Source organism: Carassius auratus, chromosome 15, assembly GCF_003368295.1.
Source record: "Carassius auratus strain Wakin chromosome 15, ASM336829v1, whole genome shotgun sequence".
Lineage (NCBI taxonomy): Eukaryota > Metazoa > Chordata > Actinopteri > Cypriniformes > Cyprinidae > Carassius > Carassius auratus.
The window spans coordinates 10,515,868-10,540,059 of record NC_039257.1 but is presented as its reverse complement, the minus strand read 5'-3'; the positions used below and the strand labels follow the sequence as shown (position 1 = coordinate 10,540,059).

The 24,192-nt window shown below is 37.9% G+C and overlaps 1 protein-coding gene across 22 annotated transcripts in view; it reads left to right on the top strand.

Annotated features, from left to right (window-relative positions):
* myo18ab (myosin XVIIIA b) overlaps positions 1 to 24,192 on the top strand; it is a 100,668-nt gene that overhangs the window by 30,677 nt on the left and 45,799 nt on the right. For 6 of the 22 annotated variants that reach the window (XM_026282288.1, XM_026282287.1, XM_026282271.1 and 3 more), the window contains 20 exons: positions 1,150 to 1,394; positions 1,936 to 1,980; positions 4,486 to 5,712; positions 6,315 to 6,407; positions 6,656 to 6,721; positions 8,727 to 8,849; positions 9,602 to 9,667; positions 10,501 to 10,588; positions 11,036 to 11,142; positions 13,000 to 13,176; positions 14,820 to 15,030; positions 15,738 to 15,880; positions 16,215 to 16,315; positions 16,466 to 16,529; positions 16,605 to 16,749; positions 19,064 to 19,078; positions 20,735 to 20,908; positions 20,998 to 21,088; positions 21,262 to 21,454; positions 22,080 to 22,166. In XM_026282288.1, coding sequence (XP_026138073.1) covers positions 1,356 to 1,394; positions 1,936 to 1,980; positions 4,486 to 5,712; positions 6,315 to 6,407; positions 6,656 to 6,721; positions 8,727 to 8,849; positions 9,602 to 9,667; positions 10,501 to 10,588; positions 11,036 to 11,142; positions 13,000 to 13,176; positions 14,820 to 15,030; positions 15,738 to 15,880; positions 16,215 to 16,315; positions 16,466 to 16,529; positions 16,605 to 16,749; positions 19,064 to 19,078; positions 20,735 to 20,908; positions 20,998 to 21,088; positions 21,262 to 21,454; positions 22,080 to 22,166 — 3,255 coding nt within the window. In that variant the 5' untranslated portion in view covers positions 1,150 to 1,355. The remainder of the gene's footprint in view (positions 1 to 1,149; positions 1,395 to 1,935; positions 1,981 to 4,485; positions 5,713 to 6,314; positions 6,408 to 6,655; positions 6,722 to 8,726; positions 8,850 to 9,601; positions 9,668 to 10,500; positions 10,589 to 11,035; positions 11,143 to 12,999; positions 13,177 to 14,819; positions 15,031 to 15,737; positions 15,881 to 16,214; positions 16,316 to 16,465; positions 16,530 to 16,604; positions 16,750 to 19,063; positions 19,079 to 20,734; positions 20,909 to 20,997; positions 21,089 to 21,261; positions 21,455 to 22,079; positions 22,167 to 24,192) is intronic. The other 16 variants (XM_026282272.1, XM_026282269.1, XM_026282285.1 and 13 more) reach the window with 14 other exon arrangements.

Here is a 24,192-nt window from a genome sequence, read left to right as displayed (position 1 = left end):
AAAGCTGTTTAATTCTATTATGTTTTGACCACTTTTATATGCTATGTGTGTAGCCTTGCCTTGTTATAAATAAACAAATAATATACGTTATCCTATTAACAATATTAATCACACATGCTACAAACGTATATCCAGTTGCATTTGCTGCCCATTGGAAGAAAAGGAGGGCCATCTGCTTTGTTTTGGGGTTGCAGGGATTATCTAGCAGATAAATATACCCATTAACAGTATTTTTGTGAATCTTACACATTGAAATATTGCTATTATTACTAGAATATTTTAGTATATAATATTTCAGAGAATGTAAATCCCTGGGTTTCTACTTTTTACGACAATATAATTATGGTCATATTTGATGTTAATATTTTGATGTTCCTCTTTAAGTTATCCGTTTGTCTCTGGTTTTGTTACAGTGATGTGGGCTGCCTAATGCCCTTAATGTGGTAACTCTTATAAAAAGTCTGTGCTGTCAGTATGACAGAGCTCTTTTAATAGATAAGCACGCCATGGGTAACTTTATATAGCTTCAGTGTGTCTGTTGGCTGGAAGGCCTGGTGAAGGGTCAGTGGTGGCGTCAGGGCTTCAGGGGAGTTCAGGGTGGGGATCTAGATATGGGGTTAAAGGAGAGGACGGCAGCCAGCCACACCAGACGGGTCTAGTGGGGGATCCCAGAATAATCCATGCAGCTGATGCTGTACAATGTAGAAGTGTGATAGTGAGGGGTTTACTAAACTCTCTGACAGTTGTCCTTTTATAAAGGAAATTTTTAATCATGTCGTTCGAACATGTGGAACACAAAAGTAAATGTTTTGAAGAATGAAAGTGACCAGACCTTTAAGGATATTTAATATTGGGTGTAATGTTCCTTTAAGATGACACTAGACTCACAATATAGTTTTGTGTTTTGTTGTATTTTACATAGTTTTTCCTTGATATATAGGAATATTTAAATTCAAAAGCCTTCGGTTATATAGAAATCAGACTGCAGCTGTACAATGAGCTCTCTTTGACCCCCCATAAGTCTGTCATATGTCTCTTGTTCTAATATGGAGTATGTCAGCAAGTTCAGAACCCTGTTTAATGTCTTGATGAAATAAATTGCAGCTTGGAGCAAATCCCACTTTTTAATAATTTCTTTCTACCCAACAGAGCCAAGAACCTCCTCTTCTTTCCAGCATTGTGGGTCTTATTTACCTGAAGTTTGTGACCTCACATAACATAACTGTGAAGACCAGCATCCATTGTGCCAGCCCCTTGTCTGCTGGTCCCTTCATCTGTCACTCATCCTTTCATCCCGCCCTCCCATCCTCATCAAACCCTTCCCCGGCCCAGCCCATGACAGCAGCTTTGCCAGCATGGCATTCTCATCACGCTTTTCCTTCTGGGAGAAAAAGGAAAGTGATGTTCCATTCTCAAATTTCATCTTTTTGCACTGTGTGGCATCAGCTAGGTGGTGTGCATGAAAATGCATCGATGTTTTCACTTTTACAACTCTCTGTAGCATTGCACAGGGGGGCCGTGTGCATGGTTCATAAACACACAGCTGCTAACATCCTCTGGTTAAGGCATGCGTGTATGTTTTCTGGATAAATGGAAAACACTAATCGCTGTTTAAATATGACCAGTGTGATTCAACGTCATGGGAGAGTGTAGTTTCGCCAGCTTTCTGCAATAGCTTTTTTGATTGCATTTTGAAAAGCTGCCACTGGCTTGAACACCAACGTAAACTAATGCTACTGCTTAAAATGTCTAATTACAAATGGCACTGTAAATTGGTGCCTTATTAGGTTTCAACATTTTCTTTTTTGCTGCTTAACTTTTGGTCTTCAAAAAAGCCCTGCATGAAATGTGTTGGATACATCTGCATAATAACCTTAGCATTGACTTATTGTCCTAAATCAAATGCTAATGACCTTTTTACACGGACCTTTATAGATAAAAGAAGAGAACAATCCAATCACCAAGAGTTCAAAAGACAATGTAAGTGCCCAGATATTCTGTGTACTAACAAATGAAGTATTACTGCGCACAGAGAAGAGAGGAATTGCAAATTGAAAAGCACTCTTGTCTATTTGTCCTTACAGTTTCATCTCAATGAATTAAATGTTGTGGAAAAGTTCATTTACTTCAGTAATTCAACTCAAATTGTGAAACTCGTGTATTGAATAAATTCAGTGCACACAGACTGAAGCAGTTTAAGTCTTTGGTTCTTTTAATTGTGATAATTTTGGCTCACATTTAACAAAAACCCACCAATTCTCACACTCTCAATAAATTAGAATACTTCAAAAGAGCAATAAAAAAAAGCATTTTTCATTGTTGTCCTTCTGTAAAGTATGTTCATTTACTTTACAAGTACTCAATACTTGGTATTTAATTACTGCCTCAATTCAGCATGGCATGGAGGTGATCAGTTTGTGGCACCGCTGAAGTGGTATGGAAGCCCAGATTTCTTTGACATTGGCCTTCAGCTCATCTGCATTTTTTGGTCTCGTTTCTCATTTCCCTCTTGACAATACCCCGCTGATTCTCTCTGGGGTTCAGGTCTGGTGGGTTTGCTGGCAAGTCAAGCTCACCAACCCCATGGTCATTTAACCAACCTTTGGTGCTTTGGCAAGAAAGCATGAAGTGCTCCAAAATCCTTTGGTAAAAGTGCAGTGACTTTGGTTTTCAAAAAGCCCAGGTAAGACACCTCTGATGTTGTCTGGTTCAAGTGTGGCTTAACAAGAGGAATACGACAACTGTAGCCAAATTCCTTGACACATCTGTATGCCTAGACCCCAGCCTCAGCCCATTCCTTGTGAAGTTCACTCAGATTCTTTAATTGATTTTGCTTGACAATCCTTATAAGGCTGCGGTTCTCTTGGTTTGTTGTGCATCTTTTTCTTCCACACTTTTTCTTTCCACTCAATTTTCTGTGAACATGCTTGGATACAGCACTCTGTGAACAGCCAGCTTCTTTGGCAATGACTGTTTGTGGCTTACCCTCCTTGTGAAGGGTGTCAATCATTTTCTTCCGACAACTATCAGATCAGCAGTCTTCCCATAATTGTGTAGCCTAGTGAACAAAACTGAGGGACCATTATGAAGGCTCAGGAAACCTTTGCAGGTGTTTTGAGTTGATAAGCTGATTGGCTGGTCAGCATATTTTAATTTGTTGAGATAGTGAATTGGTGGGTTTTTGTTAAATGTGAGCCAAAATCATCAGAGTTAAAGGAACCAAAGACATAAACTAATTCAGTCTGTGTGCACAAGTTTCACAATTTTATTTGAATTACTGAAATAAATGACATTCCACGACATTCTAATTTACTGGGATGCACCTGTTGATACACATCTAATTAGATATTTGAAGTTATTATTTGCAGAACATTATCCTGTTAGCTCTAAGTTTACGTGTTTTGACACAGGATACAGAATTGTTGCTGCTTCAACAGCATACCACTTTGTGAATGAGTATTTAAGAATCGCTAATTATTTTAGATTTAGATTAGATTTAGATTAGACTTATGAAAGCATATTTTATTCAATGCATTTGGACCATTGATTTCTCACTTTTACATTTGCTATATGGTAATTTGCCTCTAAATGGTGTTATCTTGACTTGAAGATGGTTTGCTCGATTCTTTGTTGTTCTGTTGATTGATGTGCAGATGTTGCACATCACCAGCTGTGCTTTGTCTGAGCGGGAGGTTGGTGGTTAAATCAAAAGCCTAAATAAACAAACTTAATACATTTCAGTAAACCACCTTAAGTTCTGACTCCGTATCTCAGCATGATTTGAATTGTTAAGGTCCTTGAATACTGAGTAATTGAATAATAAAAATAAAAAAATCATATTCGTCATCTTTTCCTATCATAATGAATGCTAGCGATGTGAAAACACAGAAAATCGAACCTGGATATGTGTGTAGGAGTGAAGAGACAGCATGGTAGGGAGCAAGACGGGGTGTACTTTCAGTCTGAGTGTACAAATGCATGCTTGGAGAGGTGCTCCATGCAGAAATTTTAAGCGCAAAAGTCACTGAAGTGAATTAATGCGATAGTTCACCTCTTCTGCTATCTCTCTTCTCCTATGCATACAAACGTCTGTATAATATGTTAACAGAAACCAATATTCTAATCTACTTCCCTTTCACCTATTTAATTGTGTTTGGTAGCCAAATGGTTTTGTTTTGCTTTGTCTTTTAGTGAGAATGTACAATATGTATGGCATTTACTATTGAAAGGTAGCCATCTGAATAGGTTTCATTTCCAAAAATAATAGATATTTTTACAGATTGGTCACACTCATAGAACAGTGAATGAAGCAGGAATATGTGCATAGAAACCAACATCAAGAATACAGCATTGCATGATGTGCTGGTTGAGGAAATAATTGAAAACAACAGTGTTTTGAGATCTGTAATCATGTCATTTAAAGTTCTTTTCAATGATCTTTCCACATTAACTTTTCTACATCTACCGTACCTGCTGGGTGAGTAGTCTGACAGTGATGGCAGCCTGAGTAGCCGTTCCCAGTCAGTGCCCAGCCTGGAGCCTGGCAGAGGCCTTCTGCGTGCCAAAAGTCCTCAGCCTGTTCGGGACACACCCACAGAGATCCAGTCCCAACCTCAATTCAGGCGAGTCAAAAGCCCCTCACCCAACAGAGATAAGATGGCAACCAGAAAGTTGTCTGAAGTACCAAAGATGCCGGAGCGCTTCAAAAGCCCTGAGCCTTCCCAAGCTCCCTTGAGTCCTGAACCTTTACTGAATGGAGAAAGCAAAATGAATTGTACCCTCAATGGCAGTGTTAAGACTACCGCTAGTGCTAGTCAACCAGAGCTCACAGAGGATTTGCAGGGTGGGACCCATAAGAAGGTGGTTAAGGTGGTACGCAGAGTGGTTAGGAGGGTAGTTCCTGCTGAAGAAGACACAGCAACAACCCCTGCAGCCATGTCCCCAGAACCACCTAAACCAGCTTTAGAACCACCGAAACCTGAATCAGCATCTGTTCCAAAAGTTGTAAAGATGCCCGTGTTCTCCTTCAGACATGATTCCATAAAGAAAGAGGAAAGAGATGATATAGCTGCTGGACTGACTAGTTTAATGGCACGAGGTAGGACCAGGGAACCCCGTCCACGCATCCGCAAGGATGAGCCTCTTGAAAAAGAGGATGTGAAACCTATAGGCAAATCTCAAGATAAAGAAACTTCTGGACTAGCACCTAAAACTGTGCCGAAAGTAGAGGCCTCCCAGACTCCAAAACAAGAGCCACAGACTTCAGCTTCTGCTGCAACATTGACGACTCCTAAATCTCCTGTTTCACCACCAGCAGGATTCATCCCAACCTCAAAACCCAACCCTCTCTCTCCTCCATCTGGATTTGTTCCTACATCGAAACCCTTAGGATTTGGCCCCACCTCAAAACCATCTACTCTTGCCCCTCCGGCAGGCTTTATTCCTGCTTCAAAACCTTCTCCTGTGACTCCTGCTAGATTTGTTCCAACAGTTCCTATTGTTTCTCCACCTACAGCTCCTATTTCAGATCCCAAAACATTGCCTGTTATCCCCAGTTCTACACCTGCTGATCCCAAATCAGCTGCTACCTCTGCTCCAACTGTTTCTGGGAAAGCCAACACCCGTAACCCCCCAGCCCCCAAAACAGATCCATTTGCCCCTCCCTCAGGGTTCATTCCCACAAATAAACAGATGCCTATAAAGAAACCAGAGGTATTGATCAGACCGTTTACTTGGCTGCATGGATTGCTGTACTTCACTTAACTGCGTGAGGAGTGCACTAATGTGAATGGCATGTGCCTCTAGTACTAAGATACCAAGTATTAAGAACCTGTATATAGTCTGTATGTAGTCTGTACCTTCTTTTTTCATAAACATTTTCTTTGCATTTATCCTAGTGGTTTATAGATCTCAGAAAAGTTTGTAACTCTCAGAAGCATACTTTTGGTTGTTTGACTGCACCCTTTTCTTAGGCTTCTAACTCTTTCCTGAGTTGCCTTTCTAATCTCTTTGTATTTAACAGGGCTGTGTTTTCCAAATACATTGTACGCCTAAGTACAGTACATTGTAGACCCATTGCAACCAATGGAGCTACACTTTTGTAAGATCATGAACAATAGATTTTATGGATTGGATACTGGTTTTGTGTAGCAAAAGCATACTGTTGTGATGGTTGTTTTGGAGTGGTTTGGTTCTAGTATTTCAGATCAGAGGAAACTAATTTGTAATTGGTTGCATGGTTACCAGCTTCGGTGTTCATTCCTTTAAATAATACGTTTGTGATTTTGTGTGTGGTTTGGACATAATATTTGAAGGTGAAGACAGCCATACATATGCCACCAAGTCAACCAGGGAGACCTTCTCCTGGGAGAATTTCTAAACCCTCTCTACCAGCCTTGTCCAAAAAGGTGTGTGTTTTATTAAGATCACACTCTGCAGCAGTTAGATGATACGCTGGCTCAGCTCTGCAGGAAGGGAATGTAGCATGGCTAACATGCACACTCGTGCCTTTGCTTTCAGTCAAGTTCTGTGTCGAGCTTTTACAATTTATTCTTTTGAATAAATTAATGTTGGCTACTATATAACACTACTCAATAACAAAGCTATGTGCATAGTTTGAGTTAGACTCACCTCTTCTTGGTGGTCTGACCTATAGGAGAGTCTGCCATTGAGTCCCACAGAAGAAGCACAGAGACGGCTGGAGAGGATCTTCGCTGCACCTGTAATGCCTGTTCATTCCTCCTCTTCCTCTTGTCTTAATTTCTGCTTTCTTATCTTTTTCATCTGACTCACTCACTCTCTCTGATGCTAAAATTTGCTTTATCTCTGCACTGGCTGTAGACCTATAAATAAAGCTCTTTAAAGCTTGATAGCACTTATGCCGAGTGAATTCTCATGGGGAAAGGGTTTAATACACTACATTGTTAATGAGGACAAAGGATAATAAAGACATTACTGTAAGCAGAGCAACTACATAATGCCTTTGCATCACATGGTTACAAACTCTGTTTCTTTAGAAGTTATGGCTTTATTCCAAACTATAGTGAACCTGCCTACATTGACACTGTAATGACAGTTTCATAAATCTCTTTAGACAAAATTTTAAACAAGCTAGCCTTAGACAAAAACTCAACTTCAACTCAAACTCAGCTTATTTATTTATGAAGCCTCCCCCCAAGTTTCAAAATGGAAGCCAGTTTGAGGACATTTACCTCAAACTTTTCATTTTGAAAAGCATTCAGCAATGTTCTTTCTCATAAAAAAAAAAATAAAATAAAAAAACTCATATTTAGAATCTATTTTACCCAACTTTTTAAACTGTTTGTTTGTTAATGTAGCATATTGTTAACTTAGCAAAAAATGGTTATGCCACGTTACAGTACTTGTGTATGTCCTGTTTAAGAGACCATTACCACAGAGGGTTTAAATTAATTAATTTGAGGGTTCATATTTAGAGGATATATGTCTATGTAGAGAGTAAACAACAAGGCAGCTCACTTGGTTTTGGAAGAGGGCTTGTATTGTAATCTGTATTATGGGCTGCTCTGCTACAAGACCAATAAATAGATGTTTTCCCCTCTTTGAAATAGCTCCGACATCTGCTCTGATGTCCTACCCTGTTAAAAAAAACCCAGCATATGCTGGTTAGGTATGTGATCAGCTCATGACCAACTAAGGACCAGCTTTAACCAGATGCCATGCTTCAAAACATACTTAAAGCGATACTCCACCCTAAAATGAAAATGTTGTCATTAATAACTTACCCCCATGTCGTTCCAAACCTGTAAAACCTCAATTCATCTTCAGAACACAATTTAAGATATTTTGGATGAAAACCTGGAGGCTTGAGACTGTCCCATAGGCTGCCTAGTAAATAATGACTTTATCCAATAATTCCTTTGTCAACCGTCTCCTCTGTGTCACTCCATATTACCGTGCTGCTTATGCTCTACTGTGTCCTCCGCGCCATAATGATGCACTGTTTCTATGTGTATTTAGCATTGATTTGAAATAAAATAGCGCATCCTTGTGGCATGGAGGACAGAGAAGGGCATACACAGCACGGTGATATGGAGTGACTCCGAGGAGATCGTTGACAAAAGGAATTATTGAATAAAGTCGTTATTTTTGTTTTCTTCGCTTACAAAAAGTTTACCCGTCATTTCAAATAGCCCAGATTGCACATCTGATGGCAGATGGAGTATTCTAACGACGACTTTTCATACCTTTTATGGACCTTGACACTGTTATTTACTAGGCAGTCTATGGGACAGACTTAAGCCTCCAGGTTTTCATCCAGAATATCTTAAATTGCGTTCTGAAGACGAACTGAGCTTTTATGGGTTTGGAACAGCATGGGGGAAGTGATTTAATGACAAAATTTTCATTTTGGGGTGGAGTAACCCTTTAACCAGCATATGCAGTTTTTTTCAACAGGGTACTGAGCTTATTTGTCATTGTAGCTTTTTTGATAAGTCTCTTAAACCCCATGTTTTTATAGTCCATTTTTGTCCTTCCTATATCACCATCTCATGTACTTTCAGCTTTTGCTATGTGCTGCAGTACAACTTTATTATCTCGCAAACAGTTTTTCATTGGTTCAGGCATGCCCATCTCACCTCCATCTGCCTGCTGTCTTTTCATCTGTGAATACATGTCTCATCTTTACCTCTCTCTCTCATCCATCGCTGTCTCTGTGGCTGTGATTGATTGGCTGGCTGGTCTAGCTGGAACCTGTGGCCAGTGCCTCTGCATCATCTCAGGTACAGGGCCCCTCTGGGGACGGCTCTTCCCCCACTGCGCCCCTCCATGTCTTGGTCGGAGTGTGCGCTCGCGTGGCCTGTTGGAGTGTAAGCTCTCTGTTCCCCTTTCTAACCCACCCCCACCCACATACAAGGCTATTTATGTTTTTGTGCTCATGTTATCAACCTAAAATAGATAAGATAAATATGTTGTTGGATTCGCTAACTGAACTTGATTTACTTGTATATCTTACAGTATCTTTGATAGAAGGATTGCCTGCTTGTTTATTGTGTATGAGTGATTGTTTTAAACCAGTGTTAATGCAATGCATGGCGACTCAGGGTTAGATGTAACTGCATGAAACATTTGCTTCTGCTGCCCCACTCATCAGCTTATAAGTGAGTAGCAGTGGATATGCGCTCTAACCGGTGAAGACTTTGATTTATGAATATCCCTGTTGTTTCCTCATGCCCCAGGCTCTGAATATTACCTCATTTATGCATTACCTCATATCACCAACATACTGTCTTTTATATATCCTTGTATCACCTTTCTGTGTTAACCATGCAATTGTTAAAACAAATCGTGTTGTGTGCAGCGATGTTTATATCTTTAATGGAATATAGTCTCATACACCCCATGTAGAATTTGTAATGCTAAATGTTTATTTTCCGTAGGCTGACCATAGTGCCTTACGCTCATATATAGTACATGATCAATAACCCTTTTTATTCACAGGATGCTTTAGATGCTCTGTGTGTGGAGCTGAGGCAGGCTATTAAACTGCTATTAAACGTTATAACGTGTTATGATGTCTAACGCTGCTCTTGCCCCCTCATGCCGACCTGCCGTCTCACAGGAACAGGTGGAGGAGGATCCCGTGGCAATCCTAAAGGCAGACCATGCCGCTGCCGCCCATCCTAAGGTCTGCTTTCTGCTTTGTGTGCACTGTAGTTCACCTGCATTATCCCACCCTTGACCTGTCGTGTCAAACTTGCCTTTGTGTTGTGGAGTGTTGTGCTCACACCCATCACATTTCATTGAGAACACCCCAGTCGTAGAGCCATGATTGAGAGAGACACTCAGAGAGAGCAAAACGGACAATCTGGACTCATCTAACATTTAATTAGCATTGGATTGTTATTAACAGTGCTGTAGTGTTTTCTACCTTTCCTTCACCTATGCCACTGTACTTGTAGAGTGTACCGGTTTATCTATAATTATAACATTGTTTACTAACCAAACACCAGAGGGGAGAAGCTTGTGAACTGGAACACAATCAATGGATCACTGATATACTATCTCTCACTGTCAGCCCTTCACAGAGTTCATGTTCAAGCATGAGTGCAGTGGAATCAGACATGCCCAGACAACCAGAACATCAGGCTTGTAATCTGACCCCGTCCATCATTTGACGCCCGAGTTGGCTTCATTTACACCTGCCTTTAAACTCTTCCCATCTTGCATGACAGCCCAAAGAATTTTAATCTCATTTCCCATTGCAGACATTGGGATACTATGTTTTTTTTGGACTGATCTGGGACCTCTTTGTACTCTAATTGTTATTCTGTCAGCAGAGGTCTCCGATCAGGGAACAAAGACAAATTTTGTGTCATTAAATGATAACCGTCTTCCTCTGATAAGTGTGGACAAATTAATGCATGGAGTGGATTTAAAGCATATCAGTGATGTTCCTGTTCAAAAGGTCTGTGTAAAGCCATAAATAATGAGTTTGACTGTTGTTTCTCTCCTTCACAGGTGAAAACAGAGGAGCAGATCGCTGCAGAGCAAGCATGGTATGGTTCAGAGAAGGTGTGGCTGGTCCACAAGGATGGATTCTCTCTGGGTTAGTATGAAAGCCATGCAAAATGAACTCAGAGTATTATTTTAAATTGAAGACAACAGGAAATGGCATTTTCTACTCCTTTAACTTCTATAATTTGAAATCTTCCTATGTGAAAATAGAATATTGAGCTAGAGTGGAAGAGAAAGTCATTTTGGAGGCGGAGAACATTATTGCATTTTGATGAAAGATTATGGGAAAATGTTCCTCCTTAGAATAGTGTGCACTGATGTTTTACAGAACACAAGGGACATTTTTTTAAGATAGGAAATGGGCTCGATTTAGATTTTATGCTATTTATTACTTAATATGAGTTTCATTACTATTACAATAAGGTGCGCTTTAATAGCACTAGAATTTTAGAAGTCTCTTTTAATTTTGTTTTTGATCTTGTGTGCGCAGTCAGAAATAAAAATGTTTTATCCCAGTGCTCTTTGGTGTTCTTTACAGCCACTGTGGTGAAGACAGAGACTGGCAGTCTACCAGAGGGGAAAGTGAAAATCAAACTGGAGCATGATGGGACAGTACTGGACGTGGACGAGGATGACATCGAGAAGGTCAGTTGTCCTGGCTGATGATGTGTGTTTTAGTATGCACAAATAAGATAATTAATTCATAGTAAAAATGAAAAATTCTGTTTTCTGCATGCATGTTACAGATAATGTTTTGAACGATCCATCTATGTTTAATTTTAAGAGAGTTTTTGACCTCAGAATGCTTAATAATTGTCACAACTGAACCCTCTGGTAACATGCAGGACTTCTCTATTCATTTAGTTCTCTCTTATTTCCATAATAATGTGACATTAATGCTTTAATGTTTTTATTAAATTGAAAATAGATATTTTATCCATATCTACATGTTGCTATCTAAACAACCATTTAATAATGCAAACCTTAAAGGGATACTTCACCCAAAAATTAAAATTCTGTCAGTAATTTTTTACCCTCATGTCATTCCAAATCCGTAACATCTTCATTCATATTCGAAACACAAATTAAGATATGTTGGATGAAATCCGAGAGCTTTCTGACCCTGCATAGACAGCAATGTAACTGAGATGTTCAAGGCTCACAAAGTTAGTAAGGACATTGTTAAAATAGTCCATGTAACATCAGTGGTTTAATTGTAATTTCAACTGACACTGAAGAGAAGAAATAAAGTTAAATAAAGCCATGATTTTTGTTTTCTTGGTGTACAAAATATATTCACATAGCTTCATAAAATTAAGATTGAACCACTGATGTTAACAATGTCTTTACTACCTTTCTGGGCCTTAGACAATTCAGTTTCGTTGCAGTCTATGCAGGGTCAGAAAGCTTTTGGATTTCATCCAAAATGTCTTAATTTGTGCTCTGAAGACATGAGCGTGAGTAATTTATGAGAGAATTTTCATTTTTGGGTGAACTTCCCTATACAAACAGTTCTTGCTTCATTTAGAGTTGAAAATTACTTGATTCAGTGCATTAGAAATTCTAACTGTAGAGATTCAGCAAATTATTTGTCAGGCTGATTTATACTTGACACACTTGTGAGTGCTTTTGTGTGATACACTAGAAGAAACTTCCTTAATAAGAGTCATTTTGTTCATGATGAGGTTTACACTAACCATGCTGTGCTGGTTTTTGAGTGTAGCCAGGAAAATAAAATAGAAAATAATGCAGCACACAATCCCATCTCATCTCATTTCATCACCTTCGGTTCACATTGCACAATCACAACAAAAAAACAAAGATACCCTTCACTGTGGTGCTGTGGAATCAACAGCAGAGTAGCTGTGTGTGTTTTAATGAGTCTTCAGCTCTGCAGGGCTCATGTACAGGGTTATTTGCAGAACTCTTCTACTATCTGGCCTGAATCCAGAGCCACGTGAGGGTTAGACATGCACAGGTGGGCCCTGGGTAACGTGCACAGGGTGAGAGAAAATTATGCCAGGATATGGGTCACAGAGAAACGGGTGGGATATGGCCTAATTTTTTAAACAGACAGATTGACTTGTATAAACGCACTGAGAAGTCTAATAAAATCGTCTCAATGAGAATTTTTATTTTTTTGGAGTTTTCACTATTAGGCCTTGATGAGGCATATGCTAGGCAATATTATCAACTCACTTCCTGCCTGGCACAGCCGTACCTCCCGGTGAAGGACAGCTCTGAGCTGATGATTTCTATAATGTCAAGGCTGACCTCAAATCAAGTTTTTGAACCATCTGTTCAGTGAGGGAATTGCTAAGCTGGATCCAGAGTTGAGCTTGACAAGTTTTAAATTGCTTTAAAGACTTGGCATGAAGTCTTGAGGCTATTATGGCTAAATCGCATCAATTTAAACCTCGTACTCTATTTTTTAAAACTCTTTCCATTAATCACTAGTCAGATTTCTTGCATTTCTTTAACATTTTGAATCCTTCAATCCAGGCGAACCCGCCGTCATTTGACCGCTGTGAGGACTTGGCAGCTCTGCTCTACCTGAATGAGTCCAGTGTCATGCACTCCTTGCGCCAGCGCTATGGAGGAAATCTCATCCACACATACGCAGGGCCCAACATGGTGATCATCAACCCTACTAGCGCCCCCTCCATGTACTCAGAGAAGGTGAGGGCCCTTGTTTACTTTTACATTCAAATATGCTTCTTTCTTTACCATGCAGTATCCAGATACACAATATTCATTAAACAGTAGGCGACAAATACTTGAATACTCACATAATGATCTAAGTTATGAAATGCATATTCTACTCTGACTGTGTGCAATTTATAGACAGAGTTGTTCCCTGTGGCAGCAATGCATTATGGGTACAATATTTTCTACAACTCTCCCTTCGTCAGTTAAACGCAATAGGAAATGGGCAACTAAAAGTCGCTAATGAGCTTTATTGGTTTTTATGCAAGATAAATCACTACCCATAAAATGTAATTACAATCCAGAAGAGAATTAATTTCGGTCACTGGTCTTTATTATGTGATTTTGCATTATGGATCAAGCTGATTATGTGCCGTGATAAACGTTTTCTGCATTCTAAAGCTGAAACTATGATATATGTGAAAATGCTGTTGGACTTGTGCTGGAAAGATGGTTTACGCTTACTTTCTTTTCAAATTAACAGCTATTGATTTTCCTTTCATTGGAAAATTAATGTTCATGGGTTTTACATTTGAGGCTTTAAGGTTTCCATTATTGACTTTTCTGTTGTACAGAAAATAAACATTCTGTAATACATTGAGATTATTAGATCATTAGTATGTGTATTTAGTTTTTCCAAACAATGATCTTCATTAAGCTTGCCCACAGGCTTTTGTTTTTCTTGGGCAAGATGCATAAAGAAAATGAATGTGTTAGAAGTTTCAGGTGATGAAAAGAAAGAAAATGAATGTTTTTGTCAGCAGGGCTGTGAACAGGTTCAAGGTATGAACTAAATTTTAACAGGAACAAAACTAGAAACAGAAACAAAATCAAATTTATTGTTCTGAACAGAATCTGAAATTTTAAATGGCCATTTACCAGTTAATAATGTTATTTTATCGTTCCATTTAATGTGAGCTGACGCATCCAGCAAGTGAAATGCTCCGTTGTAGAATTTGTTGCGTTCAGCTTGGCCCCCGCCTCACTGTGCTGATATAGCCGATGTTAACGATGATGTTTTTCATTGATGAAAGTACAAAGCCTAGCCTGTAATAAATAATATTTTAGCATACAGATACATCACGGATATGTAAACATTTGGATTCCTGTCGAATGAGAGAAATAGATATCAATTTCACCTTAAATTAATTTGTTTTTGGATTGAGTAGGATTAACTTTAGGGGATTTGTTGTGGAGAGAAACTAATAACTGTGTTTATAATGTTTGTAAACATTTTGCTTTACCGGCATTTCAGCCTACATTATTTCTGAATGTAATAATAAAATGCGACGTGAGCCTACTCGACTTGCTTTTTTTTTTATTCTAAAAACGCAATCTTATACAAGTAGTGTTTTTTTATATATATACAATGAAGAAAACCGTTTTAAATATATTACAAAATAATTTTAATGTCTTTAAAGTGTTGATGGATTTTTTCATTTGTTAATTATTTTCATTTGGCTACATTTGGCCTAAATCTAGAAAAGATGATGCTGTATTCCCTGTAACTAAGCACACTTTTTCTTTTTGAGTAAAGAAAATGCTGTACTTTGTTATTATTATCAAGCCCTATTTGTCAGTGTTTTAGAAGACTACTTTTTTCTCTGTCATTTCAGGTGATGCACATGTTCAAAGGCTGTCGACGAGAAGACACAGCCCCTCATATATATGCAGTATCCCAATCCGCCTACCGAAACCTTTTGACAACACGACAGGACCAGTCCATCGTGCTGCTGGGAAAGAGCGGCAGTGGCAAGACCACAAACTGCCAACATTTAGTCCAGTACCTGGTTTCGATCGCTGGCAGCGCTGGAAAGATCTTTACTGGTACAGAAACAAGAGCCAAGAGCATTTTTAAATGGGATTCTAGGGCTGCACCAGATTTCTTTGGCAAATGTTGATTGCTTAGAATATTATAAATCAGTACATGAAAACTTTAATAACATAAATGTGTTTGATTTTATTTAAATGATTCTAAAATGGTAACCTAAAATGGTATTTTAATTTAATTTAAGCTCCAATCTGAAATTTTCGTACATTTGTAAAAGTGCAACACAGTGTAAAAACATTAGAATTTAATAACAGATACTTTTTTTTCTTTTGTAACCAAGCTAATATTGGCCAATATAATATGGTCATTACGCATTCCCATTTTTAGCTGCATAGTATCTCACCATGTGCTTGAAAAGCTTGAACAGCTTGTGGTTAAGGGTGAATGGAAGGGTGTCATGCGGTCACTGGAAATGGGTTTGTGTAGCGTGGTGAGAGTGTAAGCGCTGTGAAGAGGGTGACAGATGAGGGCTGTGCTAATGATGCCCACTAAAGCACTCTGATAATTAGCTGTCATCAAGGCCTGCTCAACCCCTGCTTGGTCAATAATGACCTAATGAAGACTACAGTGCTCATCAACTATACCATTAATGCCTTGATGTTATCTCCGTATGCTCCACTCTGTATGCAGGATCCTGTCTTCTAGTGCAGTCAGTGTTAAAGAGTGAGTCCTTGAGTTAAATATGAATGTGTGTCTCCTCCAGCTGAGAAATGGCAAGCGGTCTACACAATCTTAGAGGCCTTTGGAAACAGTGCCACCTCCATGAACAATAATGCAAGCCGCTTCTCCCAAATCGTCTCACTGGATTTTGACCAGGCTGGTCAGGTGGCCTCAGCCTCCGTTCAGGTTTGTCCATTTAATACTGGGTTATATCGAAGCTATATAAAGTGCAAATTGTACTAATTTTAAGACTTGTAGTTAAATGGCAATGCTTCAGCTATCCACGCACCCTTTTACCTTTTAATGCCCTTTTAATAAAATTGTTTAATTCAGAAAATAATAATACTGCATCATGTAAATGTTATCTTAATAATAGTTTTAAGAGTTTTAATAATTTCATCAATTGATGGTACAATACTTAAAAAATTACCCTTTTAGAATTCCTTTGTAATAGTTCTGTTCATTTGTAATATCTTGATAATTTCACTAAGACTTATCGTTCTCTTTCTTTTATATGTAGACCATGCTGCTGGAGAAGCTAAGAGTGGTAAAAAGACCAGAGACTGAGTCCACTTTTAATGTTTTTTATTACATGATGGCTGGAGCAGACAACACACTCAGGTAATCTCACAATAATTGTATGCATGTGCATTGTTCAGTAATTTAGTTTGATCCCAACTTTTTCTGCTCCCAGAATGAGTGCACGATTGAAGAAATCTGTAAAACAGCTGTATAATTTAATAACTTGATCGTATTTCTATTTTCCTGCAGAACGGAGTTGCATTTTAACCACTTTGCAGAGAACAGTGCTTTTGGAATTGTGCCTCAAACTAAGGTTAGTTTTTATTTTATTTTATTTTATTTTACTAAAATTCCCATCTAATATTTTTTGTTTTGTGTGTATACGCAGTCTGAGGACAAGCAAAAGGCATCACAGCAGTTCACTAAACTGCAGGCAGCTATGAAGGTGTTGGGCATCTCTTCTGATGAACAGAAAGCTCTGTGGCTCATCCTTGGAGCCATATACCACCTTGGAGCTGCGGGGGCCACGAAAGGTAATGCGATGTCACCAATAACCTCCGCATAAACTCCGAACAAAACGTATTTAGAAAATGTAATAGCTTGCTTTGATTCCGAGTCTTCCCCTTTAATCCCCACATTGCTGTCTCTGTGCTAATTTAGCGACCCAAAAGAATTCGACAACTTTCTCTTTACCCATCAGAACTGGAAAGCTTCAAAAAAAGCCTTAATGAGATAAAATGCTCAAAACGCCTAACAAGCACAGAAACAGACTTTATTAATTAAGGCAGACTTGCTGTCTGCTTACTGAGCTCAAACAGAGGAGCGACAAGCAGCTCAGGAAAACAGTTTGATTTTGAGGAGTTTAAAGATATGTGGGTTTCTTTAGCTCTAATGAGGATGGATGGCTCCGTATTCACAGTCTGTGATATCACTTCCCCCTCATGCAGTCAGAGGAGGATGTATTAATGAAACTTTTAATCACCAGACTCCAAACTGAACTGTCTACATGCTGTCTCTAGGGTCCACAGTCGTGGGAAACTCAGAAATAGCTGGGAATATTCTAATGGGTGTCTGATGTATCTTATAACATCATAGAAAATTGCTATATAGAGAGTTACATTTCTATAAAATTATTATTTACAAATTATCCAGTAATAAAAGGTGTTGGAAAGGTTTGACTTGGATTTGAACCATTGGTCTGTTTTTAATGTGTATGTAATGTGTATGGTCACTGTAGTCACTGAATTGCTCAGTATCTGCAGTGGATGCGTTCGTTCTAGTCTGGTACTCTTTTCTGTACCTGCATTCCTCCCGTGTCTCTTGCAGACAAATGTGGGAACACCTTATTTCTGACAGGAGGTACTGATACTGCTAGTGTTCTGAGTTGGAACTAAAGACTACCATAATATAACATCAAACATCATAACTTGTAAAGCTTTTTTAGCAGCACGTTTTCCTTTCAGGACAGTATATTCAATGTTAATAAAGATGTCTTTGTCTCCTGTCACTCAGTCGTACATGACTGTGCGTACAGCAGGGGTCAGTGTTGTTCTGCCTTATTACGTTTGGTCTTGGTCAAGTCTGTTGTTCTTCTTAGTACAGGCAAGGACCTGTAAAAAGTGATAAATTGTTTCTAGAACACTAGGCTTGATATATACTAGGTATCAGCTTTGGGAACAATAAGAATTTGTAAAATATTGGTATTTAGCAAGGATGGATTAAAGTGACTGTAAAGACATTTATAATGATTTCCATTTTGATCAAATAAATGCAGCCTTGGTAAGCATAAGAGATTGTTTTTAGATTTGATACATACAATAAAACAATAATTAAAACCTCTTTCAATGATAAAAACTGAGAAACCTTCCCTTCCCCCAAATGAATGTTAGTGTACAGTACATAACCAAAAAATACAACATACTTTATTACAGACTTGCATCATTTACATGTATTCATTTAACTGCCCAAAGCTACTTAAATAAACCCAATAAACAAAAGCAATTATGCAACATAAATGGTATTAAACCATTTATTAAAAAAAACAAAACCTAAAGCAACATTATTATTCTACACATTTAAAAAATAAAATAAAAAATTACAATGTAACCTGTACATGTTATTTCAAGAACATAGACTTAATTTTTTTAAATATAATTATGAACTATTATTAATATTATTATAACTTTTTAAAATATATTTGGAGAAAAATTTCTACAATTAAAAATATACAAAATGAAAAAACTGTCACTATTAAGTCGGTAACACTTTACAGTATGATTCCATTAGTTAATGTTAGTTCATGTATTAACTAACTTGTACAAACATTGAACAATACTTTATTACAGTATTTATTAATTTTTGTTAATGAAAATACAGTTGTTCGCTGTTAGTTCATGTTAATTTACAGTGCATTAACTAACGTTAAAAAGAATTTTTTTTGAATTTAATAATGTATTAGTAAATGTTGGAATTCACTTTAAAGATAAGTAAATGCTGTAAAACTACTGTTCATACTTAGTTAATGTTAACTTAAGTCATTATCTAATGTTATCTAATGAACCTTATTGTAAAGTGTTACCATTAAGTCTTTTACTAGTCCTGATATATGCTATTATATCAATTCATTGGCCAGCCATTGGAAAAGCACATATTGGTCATTTACTAATTGACAACTAATATGCAATGGAAATGCCTATTGAAAATGCATGAAAGAGCAAATAATGTGTGTATATGCAAGAGTTTGTGTGCTAACGATTGCATTTGTGGTTCCTTGTTTGTATTGAAAAATGTCTGTCATGTTCTAACCTCTTCTTCTCTACTTGCATGTTGCATGCTGCTGTTACAAAGCAGAGGCTGATGAAGGTAAAGAGCATGAATATTGTATATCAGCACAACATGCAAACACCTCATTTGTGTATGTGTGTGTGTATGGGTGTTATCGTAGTTGCCAGACATTTCCATTTGCATTCTTATTGTCGTCTTCTTTCATTTCTCTGCTGGGCTTCTTTTCTTTCAGAGGTTTATAACCATGTCTTAGTCTTGAAGCTTAGATAAAACTTTGGTGGGAATATGTGTGGGTGAGGGAGGGGAGCATCGTAACTTTGTTTTCTTAGAAGGCTCACGTTCTCTGATGTTTCTCCATGTTGTAGACTTTTCATTTCTGCAGTGCTTTTCTGTTGTAAAGACGCAAACACAAACAAAAAGCCTGTTCACTCTCAGTTCTTGTTTATTTTTGGCATTCATCTATTCCACCAGAGGCCTGCGTTGTTTTTCGTCTCTCTCTGCGACCTCTTCTGGTTGCGGCAACCTCACTGCAGCTTGTGTGTCACTCTTCTTGTGTAGGACTCTGTGATTTGCTCTGAGGTCAGTCGGAGCAATATCCGCTGGAAACAGTTGAAAGCCTTCAAAAGATTTTAAAAAGCTGACACATTTTCTGTGATGTCTAAACGTTACAACTCACAGAAATCATCAGTTCTGAAAGTGAGAGTTTTATGTAGTCAGTGGTTCTCTAGACTGTCCAAATTTACATTGAATATCAACATGGTACCAAAATAGCTTGTACAAAAAAAAAATATATATATATACATACGTACGGTATATATATATTCAGCCAAATATAATTAGATTTTTATTTGATATCTATGTTTAATAATCATGAGATTTATATGCAAAGCCTTATACAAAATTAATAACATGACATATATTTACTAGTGCTGGGCATTTAATAATTAGTAGATTAATCGTGATAATATTATTTATATGTGAATATTTCTATTCATATAATTTATATTATATATAAATATATTTAATATATAAACAAAACATACTTAAATGTATACATTCATGTGTGTGTATTTATATATAGAATAATAAATATACACTGTACACACATATATTTTATATAAACAAAAACATTTATTTTATATGCAATTAATTGCGATTAATCATTGCCCAGAATTAATATTTTTCACTGATGTTTTGTAATTTTTCCAATAACTCGTCTTTGTTTCATTTGAACCCATCCAATCTCTTGTGGGATTTCTTTTACCTTTTATATTATCTTTATGATTTTTGGAGGATGAGGACATGTCACACAGCCTGTCCATGGCATCTGCTTAATTTGGCAGGTCTTTACCAAGTAACAGATGGGTTTGCATCAAAATACCAGTGACTGACTGGATGACAAATTTGAATAACGAAATATAAGGAAAGAGTTTCTCCGCCCTTCAAAACTGATATTCTAAATAAGCATACTCCTAGTTAGTTGCATTTTATCCTCCATGACCGGAACTAACCTGCAGCCTAATTTGTGATCAACCAGGTGAAAACCACTGCTCTTCTTCATCAAAACTTTTAGATCTTTACCACAAATCTGTATTCTAAAGCTAGCATGGCAGTATGTAAATGATGTAATCAGCGGAATTGCGTAAGACTTCTCTCAGATACCGTAAGAGCCCCACAGTCATTAGTGTTGCTTCATTCAACATGGTATTTATGCTGTCCCTGTGCATCTCACAGCGGGCCGGAAGCAATTTGCACGCCACGAGTGGGCACAGAAGGCAGCTTACCTCTTGGGTTGTACCCTAGAAGAGCTCTCGTCTTCTATCTTCAAACACCAGCCCAAAGGAACCTTACAGAGATCCACCTCGTTCCGCCAGGGACCAGATGATGTTGGGACAGGAGACAACTCGGGTAAGATCCTGCATAATACAAAACCTCTGACACAACGGAATTGTGTTTGCTGGATTTGGTGGTATTAAAATGTATATTTTGCCTCACAGCTCCAAAGATCACAGCTCTGGAGTGTCTGGAGGCCATGGCTGCTGGGCTCTACTCTGAACTCTTTACTCTGGTCATCTCGCTTGTAAACCGGTAATGTTCGTTACCTCTTATGGTCAGGACAGTTCTTTACTTTTTATTTATGTAGGTTTTTAAATTGCTGACCAGACTTTCCATTTCCACTTGTGAACAAGAACAAAGCCTGTATTGTTTGATGAATCTAACATACATTAAATATATATCTATTGTATGTTTGTGTTGTTTAGAGCGCTGAAGTCGAGTCAACATTCCCTGTGCTCTCTGCTTATTGTGGACACACCGGGATTCCAGAACCCAAAGCTGACCAAGCGAGACCGTGGAGCCACCTTTGAGGAGCTGTGCCACAACTACACCCAAGAACGTCTCCAAACGCTTTTCCACGAACGCACTTTTGTACAGGAGCTAGAGCGCTACAAGGAGGTGCAGCAGTCTACCCCGTTACTATCAAATTATTCCTTTTTTATTTTTGTACTGCCTAGCGGAGTTAAATCGATGTTGATTTTATTACAATCTCAAATTTAATTATGCAGAGTTAACATGTTTGTCTAAGCTGTTATAATCAAATGTGCTTGCTTTCCTTATTAACAAAATCAATAATCAGGCTAAGTACGTGAGCCACGCAGACATCAGTCATACAGATAATGTTCCTGTAAGAAATGAAAATTCATTTCTAAAAATAGATCTGTTTTTTAAATGCATGTTATTGAGCTCATTGCAAAAAGTTTATTCGTATAGGTTTCGTATTCGCATACATTTTTTTTCTTTTCATTTAATTATAATGTCATAACTCAATCTTTCCAAAAATCCAATTAACAACCGATGAATAGAAAAAAGTCCCTGCCCTACATTTTTTTCTCTATTTTCATGCTTGAGTTCTAATAGATTCTGATTTTAATCCCTTACTTGTTTTTTTGTTTGGCCACGAGGCTGTAAAATCCCAGAACAAGAGAAATTATAGTTTTAGACACATACAAAAATAGAAACCTTTAACCCAAAAATCAGTTTGAAATCATAGCTGACTAATACTCCCTCTATCCCTGTTTAGGAAAACATAGAGCTTGCATTAGATGACATAGAGTCCAGTACCTCACTGTCTGTATCAGCTATAGACCAAGCCTCCACTCAAGCATTGGTAAGCAACTCTTTTCTCTCCTCATCTTTTCTTTCCTCCTCAGGTTTCTGTAGTGCATCCCAGCTTGTCCCCAAAGGGGCCTTATCTGGAAAATGTGTGCTTTTCAGTTCTGAGTTTTTCCTTGTCTCTCACAACGTTGGGGAAAATTCAGTTTGACTGCTTGAAAGTCCTAGTCGATGACTTTTGTGTCCTTTAGTTTGTTGTTTGAGTGCGGACTCAACCTCAAAGTTATCTGTTGTGGTAAGTTATTATATTGTCGTATCTAGCCAGTTGTTGTAGGAGCAGTTTGTCAGAAACGTGGCTTTCTGGGAGGTTAATGAGACTAGAGAGGCTGTTCTTTTTCTCTCTCTGTGTGTGTGTGTGTGTGTGTGTGTGTGTGTGTGTGGGGGCATTTGAGTGGGAAGCGCCGTCTCTCTTCCTAAGGCACAACGTTCAACATTGTTAATGAAAGCACTTTTGATGACACTGTCTCTCTCACAAAATGTGTCAGGATCATGCTTAGTAGTCCTTGTTAAATCTGAAGCATATTGGAATCAGAGACGTGTGTGGCTGTATGCAGATGTTTTGCTCAGATATTATTTGTACCTTAGATTGCTCTGACAGCATTTCATTGTGTGTGTGTGTGTATAAATATGTATTTATTATTACTTACAGTATATCGTTTTTATTTTATGTTTTACTTAAAATCATTTTTTTTTTTATTGTCATCTTGAAACATGTTATGTTTCTCAGCAATATAACATTCACACACTACAGGATAGGATTTTATTTAGTCATTTTTTAGATATTGCAGCAACCCATCTCCATTAGTATCTCAGGTAACCATCTTTATGATTGAATTAATAGATTTCAACAGGCATCCTTGGCTTAAAAAAGGATTTTAGATTACAATGGGTCAGTGATAAGAGCTGATTGCAAAGACGAGGAGTGTGATTTTATTTCTAACAAGCTGCTTTGAGCATCACTATGAAGTGTTTTGAATGCCACCAGTGGTCATGATCACCAATTACGGTTTTGCGACTTGAAGTAGAAATGCAAACACAAATGCCCGTGTAGTCATGTAATCATTTAAGCTTTTCTCTGCTTTTCAATTTGCTGAAGTTTTGAAAGAAATTCATAAATTGTCAAATGAGCACTTTTAAAAATTAAGTAATTGAAAGCACTCGTTAAAACAACCCTGACGAGTTAATTAGCCAATCTGTGCCTGATGGAAATAGTCCAGAGGCATAGTGACGACAGCCTCATCAGTGTGAAAAGTAATATTTAAGGACATATTCTGAGCATATTCATAAGCCAACGTAATTGCTGTAAGTTCTTTTCCGCACTAGTCTCATCCGCAGTTATTCAGCAGCCTGCAAAGTGTCAGTGCGGCAATGCAGAACAAGGGAGAAGCCATTACTGGTATTAATTGCTTAAGTAGACAGCCAGAGCGTAAGGTTTAAAAATGCCTGCCTGACTGCCCTGGAGCTCTTACTTAATACAGGCCTTTAATGAGGAGCCCAAGACTAATAGCTCATCTTTTTTCTCCTCGTTTTCTCCTCCTCTCTCTTATTCTATAAAGGATAGTAATTGCTTTCATGTAATGACTAATGTTTTGTTTGAGGTCATTATCGAGATATAAAATGAAAAGTAAATTAAACAATGCACAGTATTGATGAATGAAAGCGGCTTGAATTGCGAGTAAACAAAGTTCTTGAGAGAGATTGAATTGTTATAGCCACAGTACAGCATATACTTTTGGGTCTAAGGTCTTGTTATTCACACTGATGATTCATGATGACTGATGATTCAGAAAAGAAACTGCGGAGAGTGATGAGCTGGTAGTGCTTTCAGAAGGTTTAGATGTCCTTTTATAATGGGTCCTTTTTCCGACTGTTCATTTATATGTCAGGCTTTACAGGGTTAAACATTAAAAAGTATTTACACTCTAGCCCAAAAGTGGGGTTGTCACTTAAATTGGGGGCTCGTCCGGGATTTAAATCGGTTGTGTCCCCAGCTCCCTAGTTTATATTTCTGACCCCAGTCT